At 53.1% G+C, this 26,641-nt stretch overlaps 10 protein-coding genes across 10 annotated transcripts; 7 read left to right on the top strand and 3 right to left on the bottom strand.

Annotated features, from left to right (window-relative positions):
- Positions 1–194: 194 nt before the first annotated feature.
- J4E93_008519 (uncharacterized protein) lies at positions 195–2,943 on the bottom strand (the record flags this gene model as incomplete). The annotated part of the gene is made up of 5 exons (XM_049346418.1): positions 195–915; positions 963–2,286; positions 2,516–2,582; positions 2,632–2,702; positions 2,751–2,943. 5 exons carry the CDS (start codon positions 2,941–2,943, stop codon positions 195–197), a joined length of 2,376 nt encoding a protein of 791 aa, XP_049196308.1.
- A 507-nt stretch (positions 2,944–3,450) lies between these two features.
- J4E93_008518 (uncharacterized protein) lies at positions 3,451–4,839 on the top strand (the record flags this gene model as incomplete). The annotated part of the gene is made up of 3 exons (XM_049346417.1): positions 3,451–3,778; positions 3,830–4,604; positions 4,653–4,839. 3 exons carry the CDS (start codon positions 3,451–3,453, stop codon positions 4,837–4,839), a joined length of 1,290 nt encoding a protein of 429 aa, XP_049196307.1.
- A 478-nt stretch (positions 4,840–5,317) lies between these two features.
- J4E93_008517 (uncharacterized protein) lies at positions 5,318–7,110 on the top strand (the record flags this gene model as incomplete). The annotated part of the gene is made up of 4 exons (XM_049346416.1): positions 5,318–5,470; positions 5,611–6,192; positions 6,252–6,986; positions 7,039–7,110. 4 exons carry the CDS (start codon positions 5,318–5,320, stop codon positions 7,108–7,110), a joined length of 1,542 nt encoding a protein of 513 aa, XP_049196306.1.
- Positions 7,111–8,129: 1,019 nt separating this feature from the next.
- Positions 8,130–9,114, top strand: J4E93_008516 (uncharacterized protein; the record flags this gene model as incomplete). Its single annotated transcript, XM_049346415.1, has 5 exons — positions 8,130–8,187; positions 8,344–8,379; positions 8,431–8,484; positions 8,565–8,873; positions 8,921–9,114. 5 exons carry the CDS (start codon positions 8,130–8,132, stop codon positions 9,112–9,114), a joined length of 651 nt encoding a protein of 216 aa, XP_049196305.1.
- A 987-nt stretch (positions 9,115–10,101) lies between these two features.
- DLH1 (carboxymethylenebutenolidase) lies at positions 10,102–11,487 on the top strand (the record flags this gene model as incomplete). The annotated part of the gene is made up of 8 exons (XM_049346414.1): positions 10,102–10,143; positions 10,197–10,388; positions 10,444–10,547; positions 10,603–10,739; positions 10,786–10,857; positions 10,910–11,128; positions 11,178–11,363; positions 11,420–11,487. The coding sequence occupies 8 exons, from the start codon at positions 10,102–10,104 to the stop codon at positions 11,485–11,487; spliced, it is 1,020 nt and encodes a 339-aa protein (XP_049196304.1).
- A 165-nt stretch (positions 11,488–11,652) lies between these two features.
- J4E93_008514 (uncharacterized protein) lies at positions 11,653–13,178 on the bottom strand (the record flags this gene model as incomplete). The annotated part of the gene is made up of 2 exons (XM_049346413.1): positions 11,653–13,026; positions 13,083–13,178. 2 exons carry the CDS (start codon positions 13,176–13,178, stop codon positions 11,653–11,655), a joined length of 1,470 nt encoding a protein of 489 aa, XP_049196303.1.
- Positions 13,179–13,654: 476 nt separating this feature from the next.
- Positions 13,655–15,786, top strand: J4E93_008513 (uncharacterized protein; the record flags this gene model as incomplete). Its single annotated transcript, XM_049346412.1, has 2 exons — positions 13,655–14,587; positions 14,635–15,786. The coding sequence occupies 2 exons, from the start codon at positions 13,655–13,657 to the stop codon at positions 15,784–15,786; spliced, it is 2,085 nt and encodes a 694-aa protein (XP_049196302.1).
- A 790-nt stretch (positions 15,787–16,576) lies between these two features.
- TIM10 (protein transporter tim10) lies at positions 16,577–16,990 on the bottom strand (the record flags this gene model as incomplete). Its single annotated transcript, XM_049346411.1, has 2 exons — positions 16,577–16,775; positions 16,893–16,990. The coding sequence occupies 2 exons, from the start codon at positions 16,988–16,990 to the stop codon at positions 16,577–16,579; spliced, it is 297 nt and encodes a 98-aa protein (XP_049196301.1).
- A 4,933-nt stretch (positions 16,991–21,923) lies between these two features.
- On the top strand, positions 21,924–22,874 carry J4E93_008511 (uncharacterized protein; the record flags this gene model as incomplete). Its single annotated transcript, XM_049346410.1, has 2 exons — positions 21,924–22,467; positions 22,522–22,874. 2 exons carry the CDS (start codon positions 21,924–21,926, stop codon positions 22,872–22,874), a joined length of 897 nt encoding a protein of 298 aa, XP_049196300.1.
- Positions 22,875–26,010: 3,136 nt separating this feature from the next.
- J4E93_008510 (uncharacterized protein) lies at positions 26,011–26,438 on the top strand (the record flags this gene model as incomplete). The annotated part of the gene is made up of 3 exons (XM_049346409.1): positions 26,011–26,070; positions 26,122–26,240; positions 26,291–26,438. The coding sequence occupies 3 exons, from the start codon at positions 26,011–26,013 to the stop codon at positions 26,436–26,438; spliced, it is 327 nt and encodes a 108-aa protein (XP_049196299.1).
- Positions 26,439–26,641: the final 203 nt, after the last annotated feature.

The following is a 26,641-nucleotide window of genomic DNA, read 5'->3' as shown; positions in this document are numbered from 1 at the left end:
GGACTCATCGTATGCATGGATCACTGGTGATGGGATAGCCAAGTCTGTTGGACATAAAATAGGGTATCATTCAAAGTAAGAAGAGATCGTATGGACAAAACTATGAACAGGGTCCGAAACGCATTATTATGTACCGAAAGATCAACCAACTTTTACAGTCCATTTTCCGTGCACCCAAGACATAAAGAGAAATATTATGCCGACTGCTTCATAAACCAATCTGAGCTCGCATCGACCATATAGTTGGTAATATTCGACTCGTTTCCAAACCCGCCGTCCGGTAACTGTATGTTGCCGTCTGGCGCAGGGTAACTCATGGCTCCGTCTATCGACACAGGGAGTCGAGGCATGTTGAAGAAGTCGAACACATCGAGATACTCTAGCTCGTTTGCCGCCGGTGTTCGAGCTGGAGTTACTGATGGTATCTTCAGATTTTGTTTGTTGCTGAGCTTGGGTTGGCGAGATATGAGGAAGTCTAGGTCGAATGCACATCGTCGCATATCGGCGAGGATTTTGACAGTTGAGGGTGTCACGCGTTCACCATTCGCACCAGCGGGAGTCTCCTGGCTCTCTTGGTATTCAGAAAGTACGCGTGAAAGAAGACTTGCATAGCGCGTGCCCACTTCCCAGTACTGACCCATATCCTGGAGTGTGCTGACCAGGAGGTTGATGGATTGGTCGACTCGGTGATCGATGGTGGATCCGTGGACCAAGAGAACACGTGCAGCTACCCAGAGCGAGAATGCGAAGGGCGGGCCAAGTTTGCTCAGCAAGCCGTTGTCGCGTACGGTAGCACACAGGGCTGTGATGTTTTCAACGGCACTAAGACATCGCTGGCTAGCGCTGAAGGACGGTGTGAAGATGGGCGATCGATGGGTAGGGTACGCCGCGGATGAGTGAAGACGAATGACAGTGCTGTGGGGGTTAGCATCTTCTTGGAGGTAAAGGTAAGACCAACTTACGTGTGGAAGGCCGCGTGGAGCATCACCAGACCACTGTCCAAATTTTGTCCCATACCCGGCTTTGCGAACAATCTCGCGGAGTTGCCGAACTCTTGCGGAAGATTATACTTCCATTGCTCGATGGCATTGTCAAGCTCACGATACTCACTTTGCCAGTTCTCGACGTCGGACAACGATGTGATGTCTACAGGCTTCTTGAGGAATTTGTGAATGCGTGTGAGGATCCCCAGAATCTCGACGTAGTATGAGAAAGAGCCCAGGTTTTCTGGTCTGTTCATGCTGTAGTCAGATCGTGTGGAGGTGTGGAACCATCGCGTCTCGACGGGCACGTTGCGCGCATACATGTCGTCGCGACACGGCAACCGACGGTCGATCTCCTTTTCGTCGAGAGCGAATTCGAAAGCCGTGGCAACGGTCGCGTATCGGTCTAGGACGTAGATCATCCAGAAAAGGCGGCGTCGGCTCTCTTCTTCGATCCAGTCCTTGGGCTCAGGCAGCGTCATGGCGCGCAAGGTGTATATTGACGCAAATTGTGGAGCGACGCTCGGTGAGTAGCTCTCGACAGACAATCCTAGCTGGACGACTGAGCGCGTGATAAGAGCCAAAAGGTTCCAGCCGGGAGGGCCATTGGAGCAGCCAACAACGTCCAGAGCGAGGATCACAAGCGCCTGCAACGACTTTACAGAGCTGTTCTCGATGCCATACAGCAGGACCTTCTCTTTGGAGTTCTTATGGTAGCGCGTGCGCTTTTCGGCAGTCAAGCGCTGGTCGGTAGAGAACTTGACAGTTGTCGCGACAACTGCGTGTAGTATGATTCGATCCGCCTCTTCTAGCGTCGCGTCTCCGAAAAGCGAGTTCAGCGTGCTCTGGCGGTGGAGGATGGGGCACCAGGTGTTGATGTGCTTGAAGAAAAGATCGACGAGGCCATACAGAAGGTCGTACGGTGGAAAGTCGGCATCCGCATGGCCGAGATTCCTCGATATGGCCGGCTGGTATTGCTCATTGTATGGTGTGTAGCCATCTCTGGACAAGCCACCGCTCATGCTCACATCCTCGGACTGGTAGCCATTCCCCGTGACCGAGGGGGTGGGTCTATTGTCCGTGACGCCGTTGCCATATTGGTTCTGTATTGCGCTTTGCGAAGGGAACGTGGGCTTCTGGATGAAGAGGGCCGTTTCGGGACGCGGTATATGGGGGGTTTGGATGACGGGCGGGCTTCGGAACGCGGCTACCTCTTGCGGTGACGGGCCGGACGTGGCGACTTGGGTGCTGGAGAGATGGTTGATTTGCGATTGCTGCTGGACGAGGAGCGCTTCGAGCTTGTCTGGGGAAGGGACGATTGTCAGCTGTGGTCGCGATTGCCCTGTAGGGTCTCTAGCTGGCGGACGGAGGGAGCGCCCGCTTAGTCAAGCTGCGCGACAGTCGTGACCTCCATCAAGTCCTACTGTCATGACTGTGGGCGCGCGAAGTTTGCCAGCGATAACGGCAAACTTCAGTCTGCTTATCCAGACCTCGGCTACTCCAGAACAGGGTGGTGAGGATGCGCGACTTACCAAGTCTCGACTCGAGCTCTCGTCCATAGCCAGCGCGCAGGCCGGGCTTCTTGCGCGGAAGGTAGACCTGATGCGATTGAGTATTGGGGGAGATGTCAGTGGATGGCGCAACTGACGCATGCTGAGTGGTTCTTCAAGCACCAGGAACAAGCAGGCGCGCCTCTGTCGCATTTGACTTTTCGCTGCTCTACGCATGGTGAGCCTCAACAGCCTCATCATGTTGTGTCACACTTACTGCATGTCTCACAACTCACAGAAAGCGGCCGCTTCCGCTTGTTGGACGTGCCGCTTTGGCTTCTGTCGTGGGCTTCTTCGTCGCTGGAGCGTTCATCACCACTCCAGTCTTGCGCATCGCCAGGAGAGTGGTTGGAGAGCTTCGCAGTGCCGTTTGGACTTGCCGCCTGCTGGTGGGTTGTGCTGGCGTCCATGATGATGAAAGCGAATGCGATTGGGGGCGTGCAGGTTCGGAAGAGCTACACCGAGGGTTCTACTCTTGCAGCCCCGCCTGCACGCTCTAGTTCCCTACCCCAGATATCGTAAATCGTATAGACCGGCAAGCGCGCCCTCCGCATCCTTCGATTGGTGGCACCGAGTGGGCCGCTGGCTTTTCGGTACAATACTCGTCAGCAAAAACACATGCTTCGGCCTTGTCCACATTCCGACCTGGGTGCCGAACGCCTCACAGCGACGCCTACTCACGCGTTTGCGCTCCACTTCTTAGCCCAGGTATCAATGGCTCTTCCCAAGTCGTCGCAAATCGTCGCAAGTCGCAGCGAGATGGACCGAGGGACCCTCTTGATCAGACGCGAAGCCTGGCACGCCGCTATCCCGCGGTTTAAATATCATTTCTGACCCTCCGTGCACTTATCTACCCCTCCTCTATACTCTGTGATCTTCTGGGTTGTTTATCCCACACTCCTCTTCCTGACGTGATCATGCCTTCCACCGAAGAATCTGGCGCAGCGCGCTCCTTCCCGACCATCAAACACGTACGGACATTCATAACACAGGGCCCCGGCAGCGGCGGAGACTACCATAATGTCGCTGGTGGACACTGGCTCATCGACAGCAAGATATCCACTCCCATGAGCGGATATGAGCAGTACCGAAAGTCAAGAACTAGCTGGGGAATCAATGTTCTGGGGTCTTTCTGTGTAGAGCTCGAGGCCAGCGACGGCACCAAGGGTTTCGCGACTGGCTTTGGCGGGCCGCCAGCGTGCTGGCTAGTCGCTGAGCACTTTGAGCGCTTCTTAATAGGCCAAGGTGAGTATCCAGTTGTGCGACGCTTGGAGTGTTCATCCTGATTCAAGCTAGATCCTAGAGACACAAACCACATGTTCGAGCAAATGTACCGCGCGTCCATGTTCTACGGTCGCAAGGGTCTTCCAGTCGCCGTCATCTCAGTCATCGATCTTGCTATTTGGGATCTGCTCGGCCACATTCGCAACGAGCCTGTATACAAGATGCTCGGTGGAGCAACCCGGGAAAGGCTCAACTTCTACTGCACTGGTCCCGAGCCAGCGGCAGCAAAGGAAATGGGCTTTTTCGGCGCTAAAGTACCACTGCCGTACGGCCCTGGTGAGGGTGTTGAAGGCTTGAAGAAGAATGTCGAATTCCTCACCAAGCATCGCGAAAGCGTGGGGCCAGACTTTCCTCTCATGGTCGACTGCTACATGAGCTTGAACGTACCCTACACCATCGAAGTGGTCAAGGCCACCGAGCACCTCAACTTGAACTGGTGGGAAGAGTGCTTGTCGCCTGACGACTCAGATGGCTTTGAGCAGATCAAGCGCGCTCACCCCCGCATGAAGTTCACCACTGGTGAACACGAGTACTCACGATATGGCTTCAGGAAACTCATCGAGGGCCGCAACCTGGACATTCTTCAACCCGATGTTATGTGGGTTGGCGGTATGACTGAGCTCATCAAGATCTCGGCCATGGCTGCTGCCTACGATATTCCCGTTGTTCCTCACGCCAGTGGACCATACTCGTACCATTTCGTCGTTTCTCAGGCCAACTCGCCTTTCCAAGAATATCTTGCGAACTCACCGGATGGCAAATCTGTGTTGCCCGTATTCGGCAACCTGTAAGTTTCTCCCTAACTCGCAACGAGCTTTGTGCTAATACTGTGCAGATTCACCAACGAGCCAATTCCTAGCAAGGGATATCTCGACGTCAAGACCCTCGACCTTCCAGGCTTTGGCCTCAAGCTGAACCCCAACGCTGGCTTGATCGATGCCACTCGCATACTGAATCCAGCGCCGCAGAAAGCGCTCAAGCCTGCTGAGCCCGAGAAGGCGGAAGTCAACGGACACTCTTAGGATGGTTACACGACGTCATGGCGTTGCGGGAGTTGCATATGGCTTGCTTTTTGGATGGCCTGGTGTTAAGCATTACGCTGAAGCGGCATATATTTTGCTCGTTGTTTGCTCAACTAGAGGCTTCTGGTTGAGTTTGTGTAGTTACGAATGGCATTAAGCGACTGGCCATACTGCTAGTTTTACGATGTAGTCGCAGCTCATCAAATACGAAGGGTACACAACAGGTCTAAAATTAGTGACGCGGGCGCTGACGATCTCGGGAGGCTCGATCGCACCCATGTGCAGCAGGGACGCACGCCGAGTGGGGCAACACGAGGCGTCAGTGCTATGCTGCAGTCGAATCTTCATAAGGACGCGGTGAGCCAGCAAAACTGTACCTTCCAACGAATTCAGTGTATATATCAAGCGTACACTTTCGAGATCAATTGCAACTTCTTTCTGCATTGCACGAATTACCCCGCCAATACCCCGCATCACCATGGACGCCATCAAGGATACCGTCAATAGCGCGCTCGAGAAGCTCAACATCACTGGGGGCGCACCCCAGGGCACACCGGCGAAGGAGCCAACAGAGGAGCAGCTGAATGAGCTCAAGGCCAAGTACCAGAAGGCTGGCCAAGAGCAGGTTTTCGTAAGTGCAGCCCGGGCGTTGGTGTTGCAAGTCTGGGAGCACCTCGCTGGACTGCGTGAGCACTGCATGGCTTGCTCAACCCCGCGACGTACCCAGGACTTGTTCTCATCACATGCATCTTTGCTGACAGACGCAATTAGGCCTTCTACGACAAGCTCTCCACAGCCGAGAAGGCGACCCTCTTCGAGCAGCTGAGCAACTTCAACCCCGACTACATCAACGAGATCACCGAGCGAGCCCTTCACCCCGCCGAGACCGAAGCCAGCGAGAACAAGCTCGAGCCCCTCCCCGAAAATGCCACATCCTCCGTCCTCTCGTCTTCCCAGGAGGACCTCGACAAGTGGTACGACAGCGGACTGGACTTGATCGCCGAGAACAAGGTCGCGGTTGTGCTCATGGCTGGTGGCCAGGGCACCCGTCTGGGCAGCTCAGCGCCCAAGGGATGCTTCGACATCGGCCTTCCTAGCAAGAAGAGCCTGTTCCAACTGCAGGGTGAGAGGATCAGGAAGGCCGAGATGTTGGCCGCCAAGAAGCACAACAAGGAGAGCGTGACCATCCCGTGGTACGTCATGACCAGTGGGCCTACTCGCGGCCCTACCGCCGACTTCTTCGAGAAGCACAACTACTTTGGTCTGAAGAAGGAGAACGTCGTCATCTTCGAGCAGGGTGTCTTGCCATGCATCTCGAACGAGGGCAAGATCCTGCTGGAGAGCAAGTCAAAGGTACGTCCGCTCTCATTCAGGGTGCTTTAGAACCAGGACAGCATACTGACAATGACTAGGTCGCCGTCGCACCCGATGGCAATGGCGGTCTCTACCAAGCTCTCATCCAGTCCGGCGTCGTGCAAGACATGGGCAAGCGCGGGATCCAGCACATCCACGCATACTGCGTCGACAACTGCCTCGTCAAGGTCGCCGATCCCGCCTTCATCGGTTTCTCCGCCTCAAAGAACGTTGACATCGCTACCAAGGTCGTTCGCAAGCGCAACGCCAAGGAGTCAGTTGGCCTCATCTTGCAGAAGAACGGCAAGCCAGATGTTGTCGAATACTCGGAAATCTCTACTGAGGACGCAGAGGCCAAGGACTCAAAGGACTCCAGCCTGCTTAAGTTCCGTGCTGCCAACATTGTCAACCACTACTACTCATACAAGTTCCTCGAGAGCATCCCAGAGTGGGCAAAGAAGCTGCCTCACCACGTCGCCCGCAAGAAGATTCCTTTCGTCAACACCGAGACCGGAGAGACAGTCAAGCCAGAGAAGCCAAATGGCATCAAGCTGGAGCAATTTGTCTTTGACTGCTTCCCCTTCCTGACTCTCGAGAAGTTTGCCTGCATGGAAGTGAAGCGTGAGGACGAGTTCTCGCCCTTGAAGAACGCCCGCGGAACTGGTGAAGACGACCCGGATACCAGCAAGGCGGACATCATGACCCAGGGCAGGAAATGGGTGCAAGCCGCCGGTGCGACTGTCGTCAGCGAGGACTCCGACTCCTACGTCGAAGTTTCACCGTTGATCTCCTACGTAAGTTCTCGAGGCTGTTTGAGATATGAGACTGTATGCTAATCCAAAACAGGGTGGCGAAGGCCTTGACTTCCTCAAGAGCAGGACAATCAAGGCACCCGCGGTCATCGAGTCTGAAGACTAGAAGACCTATAAATCTCGATACAACGTGCAGGCGCCCTGAGACCTTCTTCTCGGAACGACACAGTAGAGTAAGGAATATGGCCACCCACTCTTACAACAGAAGCTCCACTACTGTTGGCATTGAATAATACATAGACACGAATACTTATGAATATATCGGCCACTTGCCTCTTCGGCGCCTCTGACATATCTGGACCTCCCAAAGGGTGATTACTAACTGACTTGTGGAGAAGCTAACTTTGTGTCCTAGCTCCAGACATGCGACTGCAGCAATGGTGTCATGAAGCGGGGCAGAAACATAGTTCTCGAGCTGGCGGCAGCAGCGGAGGAACTGGAAAAGATAGGTCAGGGGCCGACGGCATGAGGAAAGCGCCTTTGCTGCACGAAGATAGGAGACAGAAGTCGTCTAGGGTGAAGAGGGTAAGGTTGCAGTGGTTTGAAACGTCGCATGATGCAATTGGGGGCCGTTTGGGACGCACTTTCGACCTCGGGAAGAACCAGATTGCGCATTTCGCTAGCGCACGGAGCAGGGACCACCGTCATGGGAGATGCATTTTGCCCGTTGCCCGAACATTCCACGATCCCCTCATTCTCTCACCACATACACCACTGGCAGGAGGTTGAAGAAGTGTTGCAGCGGGAAGAAGGTCTGGAAAGTTGAAAGAAAGTAGGTCGCGCCTGCCGAGGATTGCTCCGTCTCGAGGGTGCGCGCGAGGTTCCGCCCTGGCGCGTGCTGCGTCCGCAGTCTTTACCCCTCGACAACAACCCCTCGAAAAATCTGCGACTGACTGGCGAACGCAGGTGAAGAAATTGAAGAAGTAAACGAAGCAGGTACGTGCGCCTATCACTCCTGCTGTTCGGCGCGCATTTCCTCGAGCAAACCAGAGGATCAAAGCACACGTCGCAGCAAACACACCATAAAACCGCCCCTCATTCGCGATCCACTCCTCCTCGCTGCTCACACAACCACCGATCATATATACTTATACGCTACCCAGATATACGCAGAGAAACACCATCATGTCTTCTCTATCCCGTCGTGCGTGCTTCAAGTGCGGAAACGTTGGCCACTACGCCGGTAAGCGATATCCGCGCATCTGCCCGGCGCGCGCGCTGCAGTCGCATGGTCGGGACTTGTATCGCGAACATCGTCTCTGGCTGCGGTGCCTGCATCGCGTGACCTCGAGCAATGAGGCAACTTCCACAAGATAACGCGACTAACAACAATGCGCAGAGGTCTGCTCTTCGTCTGAGAGGCTCTGCTACAACTGTAAGACCACACTCAACCACTCCTTGCGACTATGGACTAACCCCTCCACAGGCAAGCAGCCAGGCCACGAGTCCAACGGATGCCCGCACCCGCGCACCACCGAGAGTACGTCACCCCGAGTCCTGGCGCATGTCGAGGACACAGGCGGCTATACCTCCAGAGAATAAGGACTGACAAGGGAACAGCCAAGCAGTGCTACCACTGCCAGGGTCTCGGACACGTCCAGGCTGACTGCCCGACTCTGCGCCTGAGCGGAGCCGGCACAAGCGGACGTTGCTACAGCTGCGGTATCGCTGGCCACCTTGCCCGCAACTGCCCCAACCCTGGAATGGGTCGCGGCGCCGGTGCTCCCCGTGGAGGGTACGGAGGAGGTTTCCGTGGCGGCTTCGCTGGCGGCGCTCGCCCGGCCACCTGCTACAAGTGCGGTGGACCCAACCACTTTGCCCGCGACTGCCAGGCCCAAGCCATGAAGTGCTACGCCTGCGGCAAGCTTGGTGAGTAAAGTGAGCGCGCTCCCAGTTACAATTTCTGACCATACCAGGCCACATCTCCCGGGATTGCACTGCTCCCAACGGCGGCCCATTGAACACTGCCGGCAAGACCTGCTACCGCTGCGGCGAGACTGGTCACATCTCCCGCGACTGCACACAGGCTGAGGTCAACGGCGATACCACCGCTGCCCCTGTCGCTGCTGCTCCCGTCCCGGCCGCTGCCCCCACCGCTACTGTCGCTTAGACGACTGTGAGCCTCGCCAGAGGTCCACCATTGAGTAACATCGCGGCGACCACTGGCTTACCTGGCATGCATTCCCATGCCTTCCCTTAGTTTGTCATTTCATCACAATCGTTTTCCTGGCCAATCTCAGCATCATATCGGCATATCTCACGCATTCACGAGTCATCAACGGATACGGCAAAAGTTCTTCACGATTCTTACACTGATACCCCACGAACATTGTATCCCTTACTTCAACCATTCTACCATTATTTCGACAGACGACGGCTTGGCGATTTGGACGGCGGCCTGTTTGCATGCAAGTGATTTGGATCGACTGCGGCTTCGGCAGAAGCGTTGTTGATGCGAATTTGCTTGGATAGATCGGGTTCGCTTATGGAGCTGGAGGCGGCTGTGGTGGTTTGGTGTGGAAAGAGTGCCCCCAGGGGTTGAGGGGGAAGAGTGAAGGAGACTGTGTGTGTTTGTCGGGAGCTGAGTCGGTATATCTGTCTGTTATCATGTTTACACTTGTTTGTGCTTGCATATAATAGATCTAGATTGTATCATCTATTTCGAATATATGCAATCTCATGAACATTTCCTTTGCAAGTTTTGACTCCGTCCCTGACACCGGTCACGGCCGTAAGCATCTATGCTGCCCAAATTTGACAATTGTCGCGATGTCTGTTTATGGACATACCAGACAGGGACATACATTACCGTCGTTGTGTTCTTCCTGAGATCGAGCTGGTGCACGTTCAGCTTTATCTCGGGGTTGAAGGCTATCTTGTTGGTAGTGGCTGCCCCTTCCTTCCTCTCAGTCACACACGTGGAGTTGAGCCTAGCGCTCCTTCCCATCGTGCCTTCCTCCACGATCTCACCTCCGCAGAATTTTCTCTCATCTCTCTTCGGGTTATTCGTTACCGTCACCCGCAAACGCATCATTCGTAATTCGCCCGTATCGTTCCTTTTCATCTCATCTCGCGTCAGTTATCACCAGCAGTTACTATGGGTGCTTCTTCAGTGGCCAGCGACGACTCGAACAACGATGTGAGTGACTGCATCCTTCCAAAGTAGGATGGATTTCGACTGACCACGAAAAGGACGGCTTCATCGTCGATATCGATGCGATCCAGGCGCACGGCATCGGTGCTGTCGACATTTCGAAGCTCAAGTCAAACGGCTACTATACGATCGCATCAGTGCATTCGGCTACTCGTCGCAACCTCCTCAAGATCAAGGGTTTCAGTGAGATCAAGGTTGACAAAGTCAAGGACGCCATCGCCAAATGCCAGGTGCGTCACTGTATTAGGCCAGCACTTGAGTGCGCATCACTGACATACGTCGCAGCCTTCTGGTGGAGGCTTCCAGACCGCACATGAGCTCGGACATCTACGCAAGCGTGTCATCAAGATCTCCACTGGCAGCAAGGCACTCGATGCAGTCCTCGGTGGGTGAGTGCACATCACAGTCGATATTCCAAGCATTGACGCTGACGATATACACCAGTGGCTTCCAAACCATGAGCATCAGCGAAGTCTTCGGAGAGTTCCGCTGCGGAAAGACTCAGCTATCACACACCATGTCCGTCATTGCGCAGCTGCCGAAAGACATGGGTGGCGCAGAAGGCAAAGTGGCATACATCGGTATGTTGGGTGTCGCTCCCTTCGAACGCCGCTGACCGCCATGCAGATACTGAGGGAACCTTCCGACCCGAGAGGATAGCCCAAATCGCTGAGCGCTTTGGAGTCGACCCTGAGACTGGTTGGTACCCATCTTATACTCTTTCTGGTACGTTTGTACTGACCATGCATAGCCCAAGACAACATCACCTATGCCCGCGCTGTCAACTCGGAGCATCAGATGGAGCTTCTCAACAAAGTCGCTGAATTCTTCGTCAGCAACGAGTACCGACTACTCATCATCGACAGCATCATGGCTCTGTTTCGTGTCGATTATACGGGTCGCGGTGAACTCAACGAGCGCCAACAGAAGCTCAACCAGTTCCTCTCGAAGCTAACGCATGTCGCTGAAGGTACGCGGAAGATCACCCTTGATCTTCGATCTCTGCTGACATTGCCCAGAGTTCAATGTCGCCGTGCTATTGACAAACCAAGTTCAGAGCGACCCTGGTGCGAGCGCTCTCTTCGCTGGCGCAGACGGTCGCAAGCCGATCGGTGGCCACATCCTTGCTCACGCGTCTGCTACGAGGATTCTGCTTCGTAAGGGTCGCGGTGAGGAGCGTGTTGCCAAGATACAAGACTCTCCTGGTATATAATTCCTCGTTGCTACTCTTCTTCCTACCTCCGCTAATTGACCGCGATAGACATGCCGGAGAAGGAGGCAACGTACATCATTACCAACGGCGGTATCAACGATCCGGAGAAGGTATGACAGGTTTGCAGTGATCTCGCTTCCGTGCATCTATGAGGGAAGATTTACGAACAGGTAGTGGTTTACGAGACGGAGTAATGTACTTCTTTGATTCTCGGTCATGAGAAGGCTTTATGTGGATACATTTCCTAGTAGTCACATTGCAGTAATCTACGAACAGCAAGCCTACAGCTTTATAGTAAGATTGTACATGTCTAGACCCACTGCAACTGCGGTGACCGCAGCAATGTATGCGACGAGTATTGCCATGGACTGCACGACACTCATGTGCAAGGTCGGGAACGTCATGTTGACCAGACCTGTGAGCAGATTCGCCACAAGGAAGACTGCGAGACCATTGCGGTTGAAGGCATATAGTACAGTACTAGTCGCTTCCCGGCTCCTCCGTGATTCCTCGCTTTTGGTCGTAGCTTTGTACAAGTTCGGAAAGAGGAAGCTTTCGATGGCGTAACAAATGGTGATTTGATAGCTGTTGAACGACGAGACCCAGAGGAAGTAGGGCAGATTGGCTAGGCGGCGCGATACAGGGAGTCGAAGACCGTAGTAGCTGGTTGAGAAGTAGAACAACACTGTCCAAAGCATGGAGGTCATGATCAGCTTCCCGAACGTGGATTGCCGAAGCTTCGTCTGGAATGTGGCATCCTTTGGGATCTGCTGTTGCCTAGGTAGTGCGGAGGCGCCCAGCGATTGACCGGCAAGGAAGATGGCGAGGTAGCCGAAGAAAGAGAATATGCCTTCTCGGTTCTGAGAGAAGAGATCGGTACGGGGTGCTATGAGGATGAAGGATCCAAGGGAAGTCCAGTCTAAAGCTATTTCGTAAACGGCAGCCAGAGTAAACGAGAGGACGGCATAGGAGGGGACCAAGTCAAAGGCTGATTGGAAAAGAGCGGCGAATGGGGGGAGGAAGCCGAGGGTGAAGAAGAAGTTCCAGTGCACACCATACTCTGTGACATGCTCGGCATAGTCCAGTCCTTTTACAGAGATGAGCCGTATAATGCCTAGGACAAGGAGGGGAATCGCATGTCTGATGGATGCTGTCAAGCGCTTTGACAGTGACTGATGACCAGCTCCTTCTTTGAGAGACGCCCGTACAGACACTACACCAGCCGTAAAGACGAATGATCCCACACCCATATCCATGAGCGAAGTACCCCAATTCTCTACTTTCGCAAAGCGCCTCGGAAAGACACGGAAGTCGACTGCCAGAATAGCAACACACGTTATAACCATCATCGCGCCCCGATAATTCGTTATAAACGGCTTGACGGGCAGCGCATCGAGCTTCGTGTCCTTTTCCGACTTATCCATCTTCGGTGGCCTGGGAGCGTCCTTCACCGGCGCCGGTTTCTCGAAGACGTATAGCGTGATTGCCGGGAGCAGCAGAAGGAGATTCAGGATCCATGGCGAGGAGGAGTATATGGTAGTCGCGAACAATGTGGCACCGCAGTTGAGCAGGAAGTCGACGAGGAAGGCCGGCGGCGTGTACGGCGTGAAGAGGCGCATGCGCGACTGGATGACGGACCAAAGTAGAATGCTCAGCTGTGCATGCGGTTAGTAAGAGTGCATTGGTTGAGTAGTGGGTGTGTGTACGGTACAGGCATTGCGAGCGAGACGCTGTTCACGTCTGCTACGGAGCTCCCGGTGTGTCCGGACACCCAGGCCTCCTTCATTTGCTTGTATGTCTTCGCCATGGTGCTAGAAAGAGCGTGGCGCGAGTTGGTCGTGTACTATGCAATGAATTGGTTCGGGGTATCGGACGCGTCTGGCTGGCCTTTTCGCAAATGGGAAATGGCCCGAGCTTTGATGACCTCACACATCGCGACTTCCACTCTCCTCCTCTGTACACTGCACAACGTGATGTAGAGAATATGGCCAAAACCCAGGGAGTAGCAGTCAAAGCTGACAATACAATCATGGAACGGTATGTGATTTTCACCGGGGATGCCAGAAAGAGTAGGAGTGCACTGCACGTGTCCGGACTTCCTCTTTCACCATCACTGCTCCTCTATGAGTAGACGCGTCCGTGCGCAAAACTCCAGATCTGGCAGCTACAATAGAAACTTCAAGCGCCTTCCCACCGCATCGCGACCGCCTCGCCCCGACACGTGCCAGAACCTCTTTGCTGTGACCTCCTGACAGCTTGTCAAAGCTGTCAACACATGCTAACATGACGGGCGCTAACAAATCAAAGATACCCAGCATACGACCGGCCTCGTTTGGCGTGAGAAGTCCGCTGCCTGAGAGGGCATTGTCGCCGGCAGCGCGTGCGACGACAACGCCTACGGGCACTTCTCGCCTCCCTCGTCGCCCGCAGAGCGAGAAACCGCTGCCGAGTCCGCCTGTCGCGCAGGTGGTAGACCCCAATTCGCCTCCCAAGGCTGCGCGCACCTTGGTTGATGCCTTTACGCCGAGCCCAACCCTGGAGAACTGGCCCATTCTCGCTCCTGAGAACATTCCTCCTCGTCTCAGTTCGAAGAGGAGCTCGCTCCCTACGCGAAGCGGGATCAACTCTGGCCGTCAAACGCCTTCCAATGGCAAGGAAGGCAACAGAGTGAAGCGCCTCTCATGGCATTCGACGGCGTCGGGCTCAAGCTCAGGAACTGGACCTATCCTCACGATCTCTGCCGATGCAGACGCAGTCATTCTCGGTCAGCGCGACTCCATCCCGGCAGTACCCGCTATCCCCGCGGTACTACCAGAGCGTACTCATCAGCCGCGTTCTCTAGGTGCTCTTGCTAGTCGGCTCACTAGGGCGACAACGTCCAAAGCATCCTTGAGCATTGCGACTACATCACCAGTGCACAGCACGGCAGAACTCACGGCAAATGGAAGTCCAGTTGTTAAGATCAGCCCCATTCGGTCGATGCAGCCAGCGAGGAAGCCTAGTCTTGACGCTCATTCTCCCCAGCTGCCTTCGTCTCCGTCCATGATCTTCCCAGATGCGACAACTGTCGGTAACACACCTGAGGTAATTGTAGAGACTGAGCGCAGTGTATCGCCGATCTCAGATAGATCCGCGACGCCTACGCCTGAGCCCAGGTCTGTACCGTTGCTTCGAGACTCCTCTGAACCGCCTGTCGATTCCTGGGACGCTTATCAGGTTTGTGATCTCGATTACGTGATGTGACGGTACTAACGGTAGATCAGGAACAGCTTGAAGAGCTCTCTGAGCCTACGATTGTACCAGGGCCCGACGACTCCCTCACCGTGAGCAAAGTCAGGCGGACAGCACCAGCACACGAGAATGCGAGTCCCTCACCAAGCTCGATCTACCCTACTGTCGAGGACGACTCGACCGCAAACCACGGTGCTGCCGAATTGAGTTCTTCGTCTCTGCCTCACGCCGAGCCTTCACGCGAGACGGTCCGCACCCAGGATCCTCCTAAGCCAAGGACCGCGGAGACTACCAGGTCGATCAGTATTGACAACGCATTGGGTCGCGGAATACCTAAAGCCCGTCAACCCTTTCGCCGCCACGTCACACCTGTGGTCTCTTCGTCACCTGCAGAAGATACAGCCCCGGATAACCATGACGAGAAGACTGTTACGAGCAAGATCAAAGCCAAACGCAGCATTCGCAACCTGTTCAACCGTGAGAAGACGAGCCCAAAATCACCAGAGGCGGCGGCGTCCAAGCAAGGATTCATAAGTAGCACGCGAAGCTCGCTCGCTAAGGTCTTGCGCGATTCGAAGAGCCTCTCGAAAGTTCATTTGCCTAGAAAGACTGAACCGAAGCTGGAGACTGAGTCTGATCACGTCTCTAACAAGAAGAGCTACCAGCCAGGCATGTTCGCTGCATTCCCCAGCGGTAGAGCCACGCCGGCCGAACAGCCATCGTCTGGAAGACCAAGCCACGCAGATGAGATGCTCCACGACATCGTCGACCGTATAGATGCGCAACCTGAGAATTCACAAGAGCGTCTGCGTCACGTGGAGATTGCAGAGGTAAGTAAAGCCCTCGAATTGAACACCAGGGCTGAAGCCCTCCGATTGAAAGCCATTGCGGAAGAAGAGCTTGTCCTGACCGTACAAAACAAACAGTGTATCATTTCGGCCGCCGATAGTTCTCGCAAAGCCAACATCAGCGCTATGGAAGCGAGGAAGAGTGCTGTTGAAGCGGAATATCATGCCGATCGCGTCACGTCCGATTTCACACGCCTGCGCGAGCTACTCAACACCACGCCGATGGATGCTGAGTCCACGAGATACATCAAGAGTTTCCTACCTAAATTTGAACGCAAACGATCGAGAGAGGAGATTCGCCGTGGATTTGTGCCGGGCTTTCATACAGCGTGTTGAAGGTATGTCGGCATTTCTGATGTGCCCACAGACCAACAGCTAACGAGGAATAGCGCGCCTTGAGCACCGCTTCGTATGCTCTGCTACTACACACACCCGGCTATTGTTCAAGGCTCGTTCTTTGCATGATTGACGCAAGGTCATATCTACGACTTGATCTTGTTGCGTGGATCTGGGTTTTCCGGTTTTTACTGGACCAGATGACCCTCTTGTACACTTCCATTTCCTTTTATCGACACTTCTTTCACATGAGAGACACCATGGCGGGACGATTGTACGATACCCAACGATTGCATGAATTTCCGGTTTCGCGATGCTATGAAAGCATACGCTCATGAACCGACCCGATGTCTTGCTCGTTATTCAGCAAGGACATCATGTAATGATTAGAAGACTGAACGACTGGACACTGAGTTACTTGATCGGACTGCAGTTACATGTCAACACGTAAGGTGCGACATTGGGAGATACCCTGATACATGGACCGGTCGAATTGAAAACATAAACTTTGTATTGTACATGTTCTTCATGCCGTGTGATATCATTGCTGAGACTGTGACCACATCGACAGTCGCGCGTCTAAAGGCTGGAGTGGAGTATGCAGAGCAACCCTCCAACATCTCCAACTAGAGAAACATTTCCTGCAATGGTCCTCTACAGCGATGGTCGCCCGACAACATGGCGCCTCTGCACCTAAATGCAAGAGCTGCCACAGCCCAACGCGAAAACGACGAGGCGTTTCCATATCATCCAGCCCCAGCATCTCGGGCATTCATTGTAGTATCCATCTCTACATCCCACCACCAAACATGCCACCACCGCCACCACCCTGCTTCCCCTGCGCCTCACCCTGCATCTTCTCGCTAACCTTGACATTGACCTCGAAGAACTTGGATACGCAGCGGTCCAGGCACACGGATTCGCCCTTGTTGAGATCGGCTTCGCGGTACGATGTGTCTATGCATTTGGATGTGCAGGATTTGACGAGGCTGGAGTGGTGGGAAGTTAGTAAATGACTTGTTGTTGTTTTTTGGAAAGGTTGGGGGAGGGAGAGAGGTTAAGGGAGGGAGGTTGGAGGGAGAGAGGGAAGGAGGTTTGTGACGCACCGGCTGTACATGTCGGAAACCATGTCGATTTCCGCTTCGGCCTGTGCAATCTTTTGCTCCGAAGAGATTTGGGGTTTTTGACCGAAGAACATTGACATGTTGGGTGGTTGTTCTTTCTCTGCTTCTTTGTGTAGGTGAGGGGTGCGCAATTGGCGGGTTGGTTGGGTTGTGGTAGGTACGGTACGTGTAAGTGGTGGCTTGGTAGGGTGGAGTGGCCGTGGTGATGGATTTGGACATGGGTGACGGCGGTCGATGATGTCGCGCGAGCAGGAATTTGGAGCTGGGTGCGCGGTGGGGGACGTGCGGCGAGGAGGGCGATGACGCGGTATGCCAACCACCAGTTCGTCTCTTCGTCGCTAGGCAAACTTCGCAGCTATAGCTACTCATCACGTCGCTTTACGTTCTTTATTCGCTCTTTCAGCTATTAGCCGCATCTATCACCTCCTGAACCCCGGGCGTCCGGCGCAATGACTAGATTCGCGTTCGCCGTCATCAATATGAGTATCCCGGATTCTGGAATGAAGGAGAGACACTGTGCATCTCTCGATGAGATATTCAACTTGACGGCTTCAAGGTCTTCTTGTCTAGGTGATCATATATTGCTGTTTGACAAACTTCAGATACCACAAAGCCTACTCTCGCTGCTACAAGTATCCATGAATGTCTCCTCACAATCCATCTCTGGTATCATCCCTTCGTTTCCGCCACGATGAACTCCAGATCACGTATCCGTAAGCAGCTAACTTCGAAAAATCATGGCTTTCTCACGAGTTTCCCCTCTGAGCTGCGAAATCAGATCTACGAATACGTCTTCGAGGACTTTAACCATGCTATGTTGGTCACGCACACGGCCGCTTCAACGGATGACGGCAGGCCAATGAACGCATCACCACGTATGGGAACCAAAGATTCCGTTTTCTTTTGTAACATACCGTCTGTACAGCTGCTTCGGTGTTGCCGACAGATCTACCGCGAAGGCATGGGTGTGATCCTAAACGGGACGACAGTCATGTTCAAAAATCGGCGTAACTTCTTGCCCTTCCGAGAGAGGGACCACCTGCCATTTGTACGTTCCTGGCTGAGGCATTTTGGATCAGAGACCCCGCTCTTGCGAGCAGTCGTTGTTGATCTGTCTGTACCGCCCCTTCCCTATCACAACGACCACCGCAAGCGTATAGATCTCCTACCTTTACTACGCAGCATGGTTGGCTCGCCTCAAGCAATATTGTGGGTTGACTTCACGTCGAGTCCACGATCACCGCCAATTCCGTCGGTACCAGACTACACGAACGCTCGCCTACGTTTGGGTTATCCTCATTGGAGAGATCCTCCGGATCAAGACTTACTGGAAGGAACGTTATACACACTTGTGACACAAGACCCACTTGATCTTCGTAGACTTGGCGATTTAGGCCGCCGTCTTTCGTGCATCACTTTTGACAGGTCTGTGATCAAAGGTAACATCAGATGGCGCACCATCACTGGTTGTCTGGCGCCCAATCTAAACTTCAAAGTTCCTGAAGACAGTTGGGTAATACACAAGAGACACGTCCAATCGACCTCCAATCTCTTCTTCCTCCCACCAGATGTCCTGGGGACAATTTGCGAACACGCATTAAGCTTGCCTGAGAGCATAGTTGTCGTCCTCGGTTCAAAGATACACTTATCTCCGGAATTTCTGCTGCTCGAGCTTGTCAAGGAGCGTCCAAGACTCCTTGGCGTTGTCGTGCCTAGTATCTACACTTCGAACACGTTCACATTCATTACGAATCTTCATACAAAACGCGCAACATATGGAGATATGTCACACCTGTTCTTTTGGCTGAGAATGGACGTGCTCGACATTCGGACGGCCGCCACGACAACCCCAGAGACGGTTCATAGGGTCAAAGAAGAAACAAAACGGATATCTGGCAAGAGATTAGCCAGGGCAGCCGCCAGAGCAGCCGCCGGACAACGTAAGAATTTGTCGGTGACGTTTTCCGAACAAGTGGTTGATAGAAAGATGATGCGTTGGCGGCTGGCTCGTGAAGCTAGGCAACGACGTAATGACGATCAGGCGAGGGCGGCTCAGACAACGGCTACGAAAGACGCACGAACAATCCTGCGGTGGATGAAGGCTGTCCAATTTGAGTTTCGATTCGGTCTCTGCGAGAGAACGTCATTAGAGAGCTTACGGATCAGCATCATCGACTTACTCAAAACGACAACATGGGACGAACCTTTTACTGCCACCATCAAATGCGTACTTACTTGCCTTGGGAAAGATGGTCGCACTGCGCACTACGAAAGCGCCTTCACCCTCCGCCATGTACAGCTTAACGCTTTCATTATCCTGTCTCACGTACTGGAAGCCCAGCCCGGCAGGTTGAGATGGACTTGTCCAAACGTCTACATCAACGGCTTCGGCACCGCCGTAGAGATCACGTATCCAAACAAGCCCCGAGGGCCGAGGTTTCACGGCGCCACCCACGATATGAGCAACCTAACAAAAGCAGAGGAGCGCGGTAAGCATTACGCTAGGTGGCTCAAGCATTTAGTGCCTATGGGCGGGAAAACTTGGGAGGGTAAGGAGATGACTGATGACGAAGACCGAGTCCCGGGTAGCTTGATCAGGGTGTGGGATGATTTGAGGATCGCGCTATGGGGTGAAGGTCTGAGAGCTGCGTGGTGAGTAATTGGGCGCCTTGACGAGGACCCACTTTCCGAGGTGAGAGCGGCGAAGTTGCGTACGAGGCCGCATGCGGTAAGTGGCTGCCTGTGTAGGTAAAAACGCACAGGGCGTGACTTCTACTTCCTATATCCCCGGTGGATGGCTACTGCTTGTCTTCCACTCTTTGTATTTTCCTCTACACTTTACACTCGACTGTTTCTTATACATCATCATTTCTGCCATGGAGACACGTCTCGGCTCGAACGATCCCAACGAAAATTTTGGCCTTCAACAGCAGACGGCCATATCAAGTCTCCTGTCAGCACATGACAGAGCCAGGCAATCAACCACCGCAATATCCAACAAGAAAGACAGGGTTAGGGCAATCCTAGAGACGTACTCATTGCCGGCGGACGCAAGCGCACGTTCTTTCATCTCGCTCCCCTCAGAGATCCGAAATCAGATATACGACCTACTGTATGTCTTGGATGAACGGCTCTTCGTATGGGACACGGGCGCACGTTGGAGAGGTGTCGAATCAGAAGCGGCGCTGAATTTTGGGCTACTTTTCAGCTGTCGCCAAGTCTACTGGGAAGCTACCAGCGTTCTATATCAACGGAACCACTTCTTCGTGTCATCCTGGTACAAACAGGCTTATTTCAAGAGATGGTCCGAACAACTGGGTCCTCGGGCGCAATTCCTGAGACATGTCACCATCGATTACACCGCTTTGTCTTCCGAGCTGGAGGAAGATCACGGCCCCACTTGGGTAGTCGCTCTCGACTTGCTGCCGCTGTTACGATTGCTTTGGACCGAGTCTGGAGCAAAGCTGCAAGTCTCGATCGAGACTCCAAGTTATAACCATGCGCCCGCAATGTTCAACAACGCTTTCAGATCCATCGCTCAGGAAGACCAGCTAAACCTCAGACGGTTTTCAACTCTACTTGCATCGGTGATCTTGAGGGTTGAAGGGACCATGGGCACAGTTACCTTCGCAAGCACTACCCCCGAAGCGAACGTGCAATCTACTTTCTCATGCTCAGATGAAGGGAAGGTAGTCACTATGAGCCAAATACCGCGGAAACCGGAGCTCTCAGCTTTACCTGCATCCGTTTATCATGCTATCATTGCATATGCAGTCCAACCTACCGTAAAGCTCTTCGCTAGCCCGCTCTCTACGATACTGCCGCCGTGGAAATCCCCTGTGTTCCGTGTCAATCGCAAGGTACGGTCAGACGCCCTATATCATGCGTATAGAACCACTTCGTTTGTCTTCATGCTCGCTTCAGAAGGTCTCCGACCCAATTTCGGCGGATTCTCATATATAGAGAGATTGCGTATGGTAAGAGCCGACTCAGAGAATGAAGCCCAACTCTGGCCACACGGTTTCGCCAGCGACGTCGACCTCTTGGCGAGGAACTTCCAGCTTTTGCTTGAAATCAGTGTTCGGCCAGAGGATCAAGATATGGATGATGTTCGCATCGACATAATCGAGCTGCTTCGAGCCACGTATCAATCGCGCCCTTCCATGGTCATAACTGTTCGGTTGCGCTCATCACGCGACGGTGTCAGCAGCAACACCCAGTCCTCATTCACACTCAAACAGCTGAGACTGAATGTATTCGTCGTTCTGTCTCAGGTCTTCGAGGACTACGACTACAGAAGGCATGGGCGCTGTCCGGCTGTCTATATCAACGGCAAGGGTCATCCAGTGGAGCTCGTCTACCACGCGGATGATGTCATCAGAATGTTACCAGACCAGTCTCAGGTGTTCAAAAATCAAGAATCGGTATCGAAGAAAGCGAAAAGATATAAACAAAGGTTGCGACATCGGGAAGAGTTTCTTCACCAAGAAGGCTGTATATCGCTTGGCAGAATGTGGGACAGCTTAACACTCATGATTTGGCCTCGTAAGCCCAGCTACGCCGAATGGTGAACGGAAGCTAATCTCTTTAACTTAGGGTAGGCGATAGATTGTCTTAAAAGCAATGGTAGCAGTAATCTATCATATCCAGAAATTGAAGGTGCTGAACGCGTGACATCATCACCTCGCTTAGCGCCCCGCGTGTTTTCACTCATCTCACCAGCTCGTACCTAAGTTTCATCTTCAAATCACTAATTCCGTGCGAAACTATTCCATCGTGCGCCGCGCATCTCCGTGCCAATGCCCCGGGAAATGGATGAGTGGGGTTGCCGTTGAGGTTTTAATACCTTTCAGGCAGGTGCTGTCGATCTCCGCCCAATTAGATCAAGACCCACGATGATGCGATGCCCAGCATCGACTTTTTGATAAGATGCCGTCACTGGTAGTCGGAGGTATATATAGTAAGCTTTCGCTTTGAGTGCTGTCCAGTCCGTCGGGTAACAGCGTATTCATCATGCGGTTTACCACTTTCTTCTACACCGCTGCTCTTGCGGTCACGGCCATCGCGACTCCCATCTACGGAACGAATGGCACCAACACGACTTATGTCGGTCCAGAAAACGGCCACCTCGTAATCGTTGGAGGAAATTTGCAGAGCGAGAGCATCTACCAGCGCATCATTGCCCTTGCTGGCGGCCCCGATGCATCGATCGTTGTGGTTCCTACGGCAGGCGGCGAGGACACATACGACCAGAACTTCACGACCGCAGTAGCGTTCCGCAAGTATGGCGCCACAAATGTGACGGTATTGCATACATACGATCCTGCGGTTGCCGATACCGACGAGTTCATTGCCCCATTATTGAGTGCGAAGGGCGTCTTCTTCGGTGGAGGTAGACAATGGAGACTCGTGGATGCCTACGCTGGCACCAAGACCGAAACAGCTTTTCAGGATGTTCTCGATGCTGGAGGTGTTATCTCTGGATCTAGTGCTGGCGCGAGTATCATTGGCAGTTTCCTTGCTCGCGGTGATACCGCAAACAACACTATCATGATAGGTGAGTCTCTCGGATACATGTCATGGAAAGAAAAAAAAGCTAACGAGGCTGCAGGCGATCATACAGTCGGCTTTGGATATCTCAAAAACTCGGCCATCGATCAGCACGTCCTAGTACGCAATAGGCACTTCGACATGTTTGAGATTCTGAACGCCTACCCGGAACTTCTAGGATTGGCAATTGACGAAGACACCGCGCTGGTGGTCAACAAGAACGAGATGGAAGTCATTGGCAGTACGTATGCATTGGTATACGATGGTGATTTCTGGTCGAGAGAAGGAAGCTGGGAAAGGCCTCTACCGCCGTCTAACGCGAGGTTTTACTTTTTGCGGGAAGGCGACAGGTATGATCTTGGAGCTAGAGCAGTCATCGAGCCGGAAAGCACTGGCAGTGGTGACGATGCATGATCATGCTGGATTGATATGATGGAGAAAGCCTGCCCAGATCTACGATGAAACGTCTTGCGAGGCCCAAAGTCACGCTCTTCTTGGTAAAGCATACTGTTCATAGAGCTTGGGTATAACTCGGTGACGACTGCGAAGGTGGATAGCTACCAAAGGGTGTATTCTTGCATAGGCTCCTCATCGAAAGCTCGAAAAATGGCCTCTTGAGCTTCAAAACCTTCTTCGTATCTCGACTGAATCTCCTTGTCTGACATGCCATGCTGCCTCTTCAGCTTTAAATATACGCGCGGCATGTATACCTCAGTAGCGGGACAATCCTCCTTGTTCCGGAATGGAAATTGCCCAAGGTGCAGCAGCCCAATCCGTTGCCATCTTTTTCCAGCGGTCTTGTCCTTGGAAATTAGGAGACATGATAGCGCCTCATCTGGATATGTAAATCCAATCTTGAGTCCATGTTCAGGTATTGAATGCATCGCTACTCCATAGGATGTGATCTTCTTCCCAATTGGGACGATAATAAGTTCCTGTAGAGCCTCCGCTTTGATCTTGGCTGTTCGTAAGCTGAATAGTGGACAAACATAATGATTCAAGCGAAGGGGGGCGTCGTCACCCGATCGGAAAGCCACAGTATATCCTGTCGGCGAGGTCAGGTCACGCTGGATGTTTGCGCAAATCCCTTTCGCTCTGATCCGGATATATGCAGAGGTCAGCTCCCCATAAGGGTCCCTGCCCGCTGGTTCGCCAACCGCTTCGACAAGCTCTGCAAGCGGCCGTTCGACCTCATGAAATTGAACCTCGTCTACCGATTGTGTAGACGCCCATGACCAGGATGGCGCTCTCCAGTGTTCTGCGATCATTTCTGCTTCTTCTAGACTCCTGAACCAGAGCAGATCTGATATCAGGAATTTCTTCCACAAGCCGGCTACATAATCGTCATCCATTGTTTTGCCGAAAACTTGAGCGATTCCAGACAAGGCTGGTAAGCAGTCTTTTGGGAAGGTAAGGTCCAGTGTGGAGTAGTCGGTCACGATAACACGCCACATCTCGTGGGGGTCTTTGGGGTCCATCATGTCAGAGAAGGGATCGCTGGAACCAATGCTGGTCTCATCGCTGGTCTCATCGCTGGTCTCATCGCTGGCCTCATCGTTGGGTCCATCGGCTGCGGACTCTCTAGGTATCTTAGCTCGGGGATCCCAACCATGATGGCCTTCACATTCGCAATCTCTTTTCTCGACGCACTCCCAAAGCAGCTCCTCGCTGGCAAAGTAGATGATGCGAGGCGAAAGAAGGCGTTCCTGATGAACCCAGCCGCGCTTTAGCAACGGAAAAGAACCGTGCTCTAAAGCTTGTCTGCCAAATACAGGAATTTCGACTCCATTTACCGTAAGTTCCACAGGCATTTTCTCAAAATTACACCTCCGATCGCCGTGAGACAGGAGTCTAGAGTTAGAGTCCTCAGCCACAGCTGCTGCCAAGGTAACATAGGAGTTGCTGTAGATCTCAGCCATCGCACCGGATTGCTCCTGCCAGTCCACTGCGTCGTCTTGGACTATGCACACGCAATCAATCCATAGGTAATCGAGTCCAAGCCCACGTGTAAATGTAATCGCGTCTTGGAATGTTTGTGGTATGGTTAGCCACGGAACATCCTGTTCAAACTTCTTCATTGTTACCGCGTTTGTCTGTAACATCAGGGTCGAGCCCCATCGGTGACTGAGACAAGCGTAGTGCCCACGCCCCCCCCTCTGTTCGAGCAAGCCGTACTCTTCCATCGCGGAGATCCAGTAGCCTCTTCGGTAAAGGTGGGAGCTTATCGGTTATGCAAGGATGCTCATCGTCGCATCTGTTGATCCAGTCTAATGCCATGGGTAGATTCGCCCCGAAACTCGGATCACATGGTAGTAGCATTCGCCCAACATCTGGCCCGTAAGTCCCCGTGCCACCGAACCTCACTTGTCTGTCATAGATCTCACACTCCTCGACCAGGTCGCTTTTTTCGACGATCCATTCGAAGAGCTTCTTATCAAACTCAAAGCTGTCGAATAAAAGGTCGTGATGATAAAGAACGAGGGCGGGCAAGTCCTCAGAGTCTTGAGACATTGTGTACCCAGAGTCCAGTACGATCTTGCGGCGCAGGATACACACTGAACAGCCCGATCGAGCGCACACCCCCCACGCATCCCAGCTCATGGTGAAGTCCGACCGCCGTCCAGCAGCCGGACAAACATCAACACGACCTTCACCGACTGACGTTGTCACTACAATTTCATCTCCAGACTCGGCCCTTTCGGCTTGGGGATCTTCAAGCTGTGCGGCCCGTTCCTTGGACATCTCGTCTGCGAGCTGATGGAGCCTTGCTAAAAGTCTCTCTTTCTCGGACCACAACGATCGAAGTGACAAATCTGTCGTGCTCAAATCTATTGTCGATTCCGGTGTTTCAAAATGATCCATCTTGATGAAGTCTATCGAACTGTTATCGCTCCTGGTGACCTTGGTCAATCGGATGTAATTCGCAGAACAAGACCCTGGCACCGATAACAACCTTGGAAGAATAGATCGTGCTAAGCGTTGCCATATGAAAGCACGTACAAGTTCTCAAAGTTAATTTGAATGATACGCTGACGTATACAAGAGCGATCCAATTATCAATGTATCGGAAACTGGCACCAGCTGGTGATAGCTAGAATCATAAGTACCTAGGTATTAGAGTGAATGATGCGGCACGGACTGGGTGCGCGTCTGCCCCGCACCTCGTGACCCACGCCGATGCTTGCAAGCGGACTGCATCGGCAGAGGCGCGTGTGGAGTAGTCAGTCGTTTTGCCAAGCGGCAACTTCTGTTGGAACATTTTCGTCCATTGCGACCGTGATGGTGACGGGTAAGAGAGTGAACGCGCAGTATGTGCTGCGACGCATGGATACCTCCTGAATCGTGCCTCGGCATCTTTCGGTTCGGCGCTACTTTGGGAAAGCGGAGAAAGTAAGCTGACGGCGACGAGCTCAACGACGCGACCTCAGGCTTGGCTACGTTATCTGAATATCCCGTATCTCTTAATACTCTTGCATACTATAGCTCTTTTGCGCGCTCAGACATTTGCAATTCCTCAAGCCAACATTTGCGCGTCGAACATTACGTCATCATGTCCAGAGGCTACGAAATCATCGCCATCCTCAAGCCCAAGCCCGGCAACCAAGACAGGGTACGCGTGAAATTGGCACACTGACATGTACAAACAATTAACGCCCCTTAGGTGGAGGAACTGCTCAACATCGCAGCCCAAGAAGTAAAAGCCACTGAACCCGGCACGACCCGGTATCACCTGCAGCGCGAAACCAAGGGCGACGCGCCGAGCTTTGTCATATTTGAAACGTAAGTCACGCCGCAAAGCCTTGAGCAAGTTCAAAACTGATAGTCATCAGATATGCGGACAAAGATGCTCTGATGTTCCACGCCAAGAGCGCGGGATTGAAGAAGCTTCAAGCGGCGGTCAATGGGGAGGATTTACTTAGGGAGCCGATGTCGGTTATGGTCGTTAAGGATGTAGGCGGGTTTAAGAGCAAGTTGTAGGTGGGGTGGGAAGAACATAAATTAGACGATAATGAAGGAAGAGATTACATCACGAAGCCTACAAAACGAGAGTGATCTGGATGAATTCATGTTGAATCAGTCGGTCGAGCTTTACTAATAACTAGCTAGGTAACGACCTTTGTTGAAACCATTCCCAATTTTCATGTGCTTTGAGCGCGTCCTCCACTTCAGGTCCTTACGAA

The sequence above is a fragment of the Alternaria ventricosa genome (genome assembly GCF_023758065.1).
Source record: "Alternaria ventricosa strain BMP 2768 chromosome Unknown scaffold_17, whole genome shotgun sequence".
Classification (NCBI taxonomy): domain Eukaryota; kingdom Fungi; phylum Ascomycota; class Dothideomycetes; order Pleosporales; family Pleosporaceae; genus Alternaria; species Alternaria ventricosa.
The sequence above is the reverse complement of the archived record's forward strand: the minus strand, read 5'-3'. Positions and strand labels throughout refer to the sequence as shown.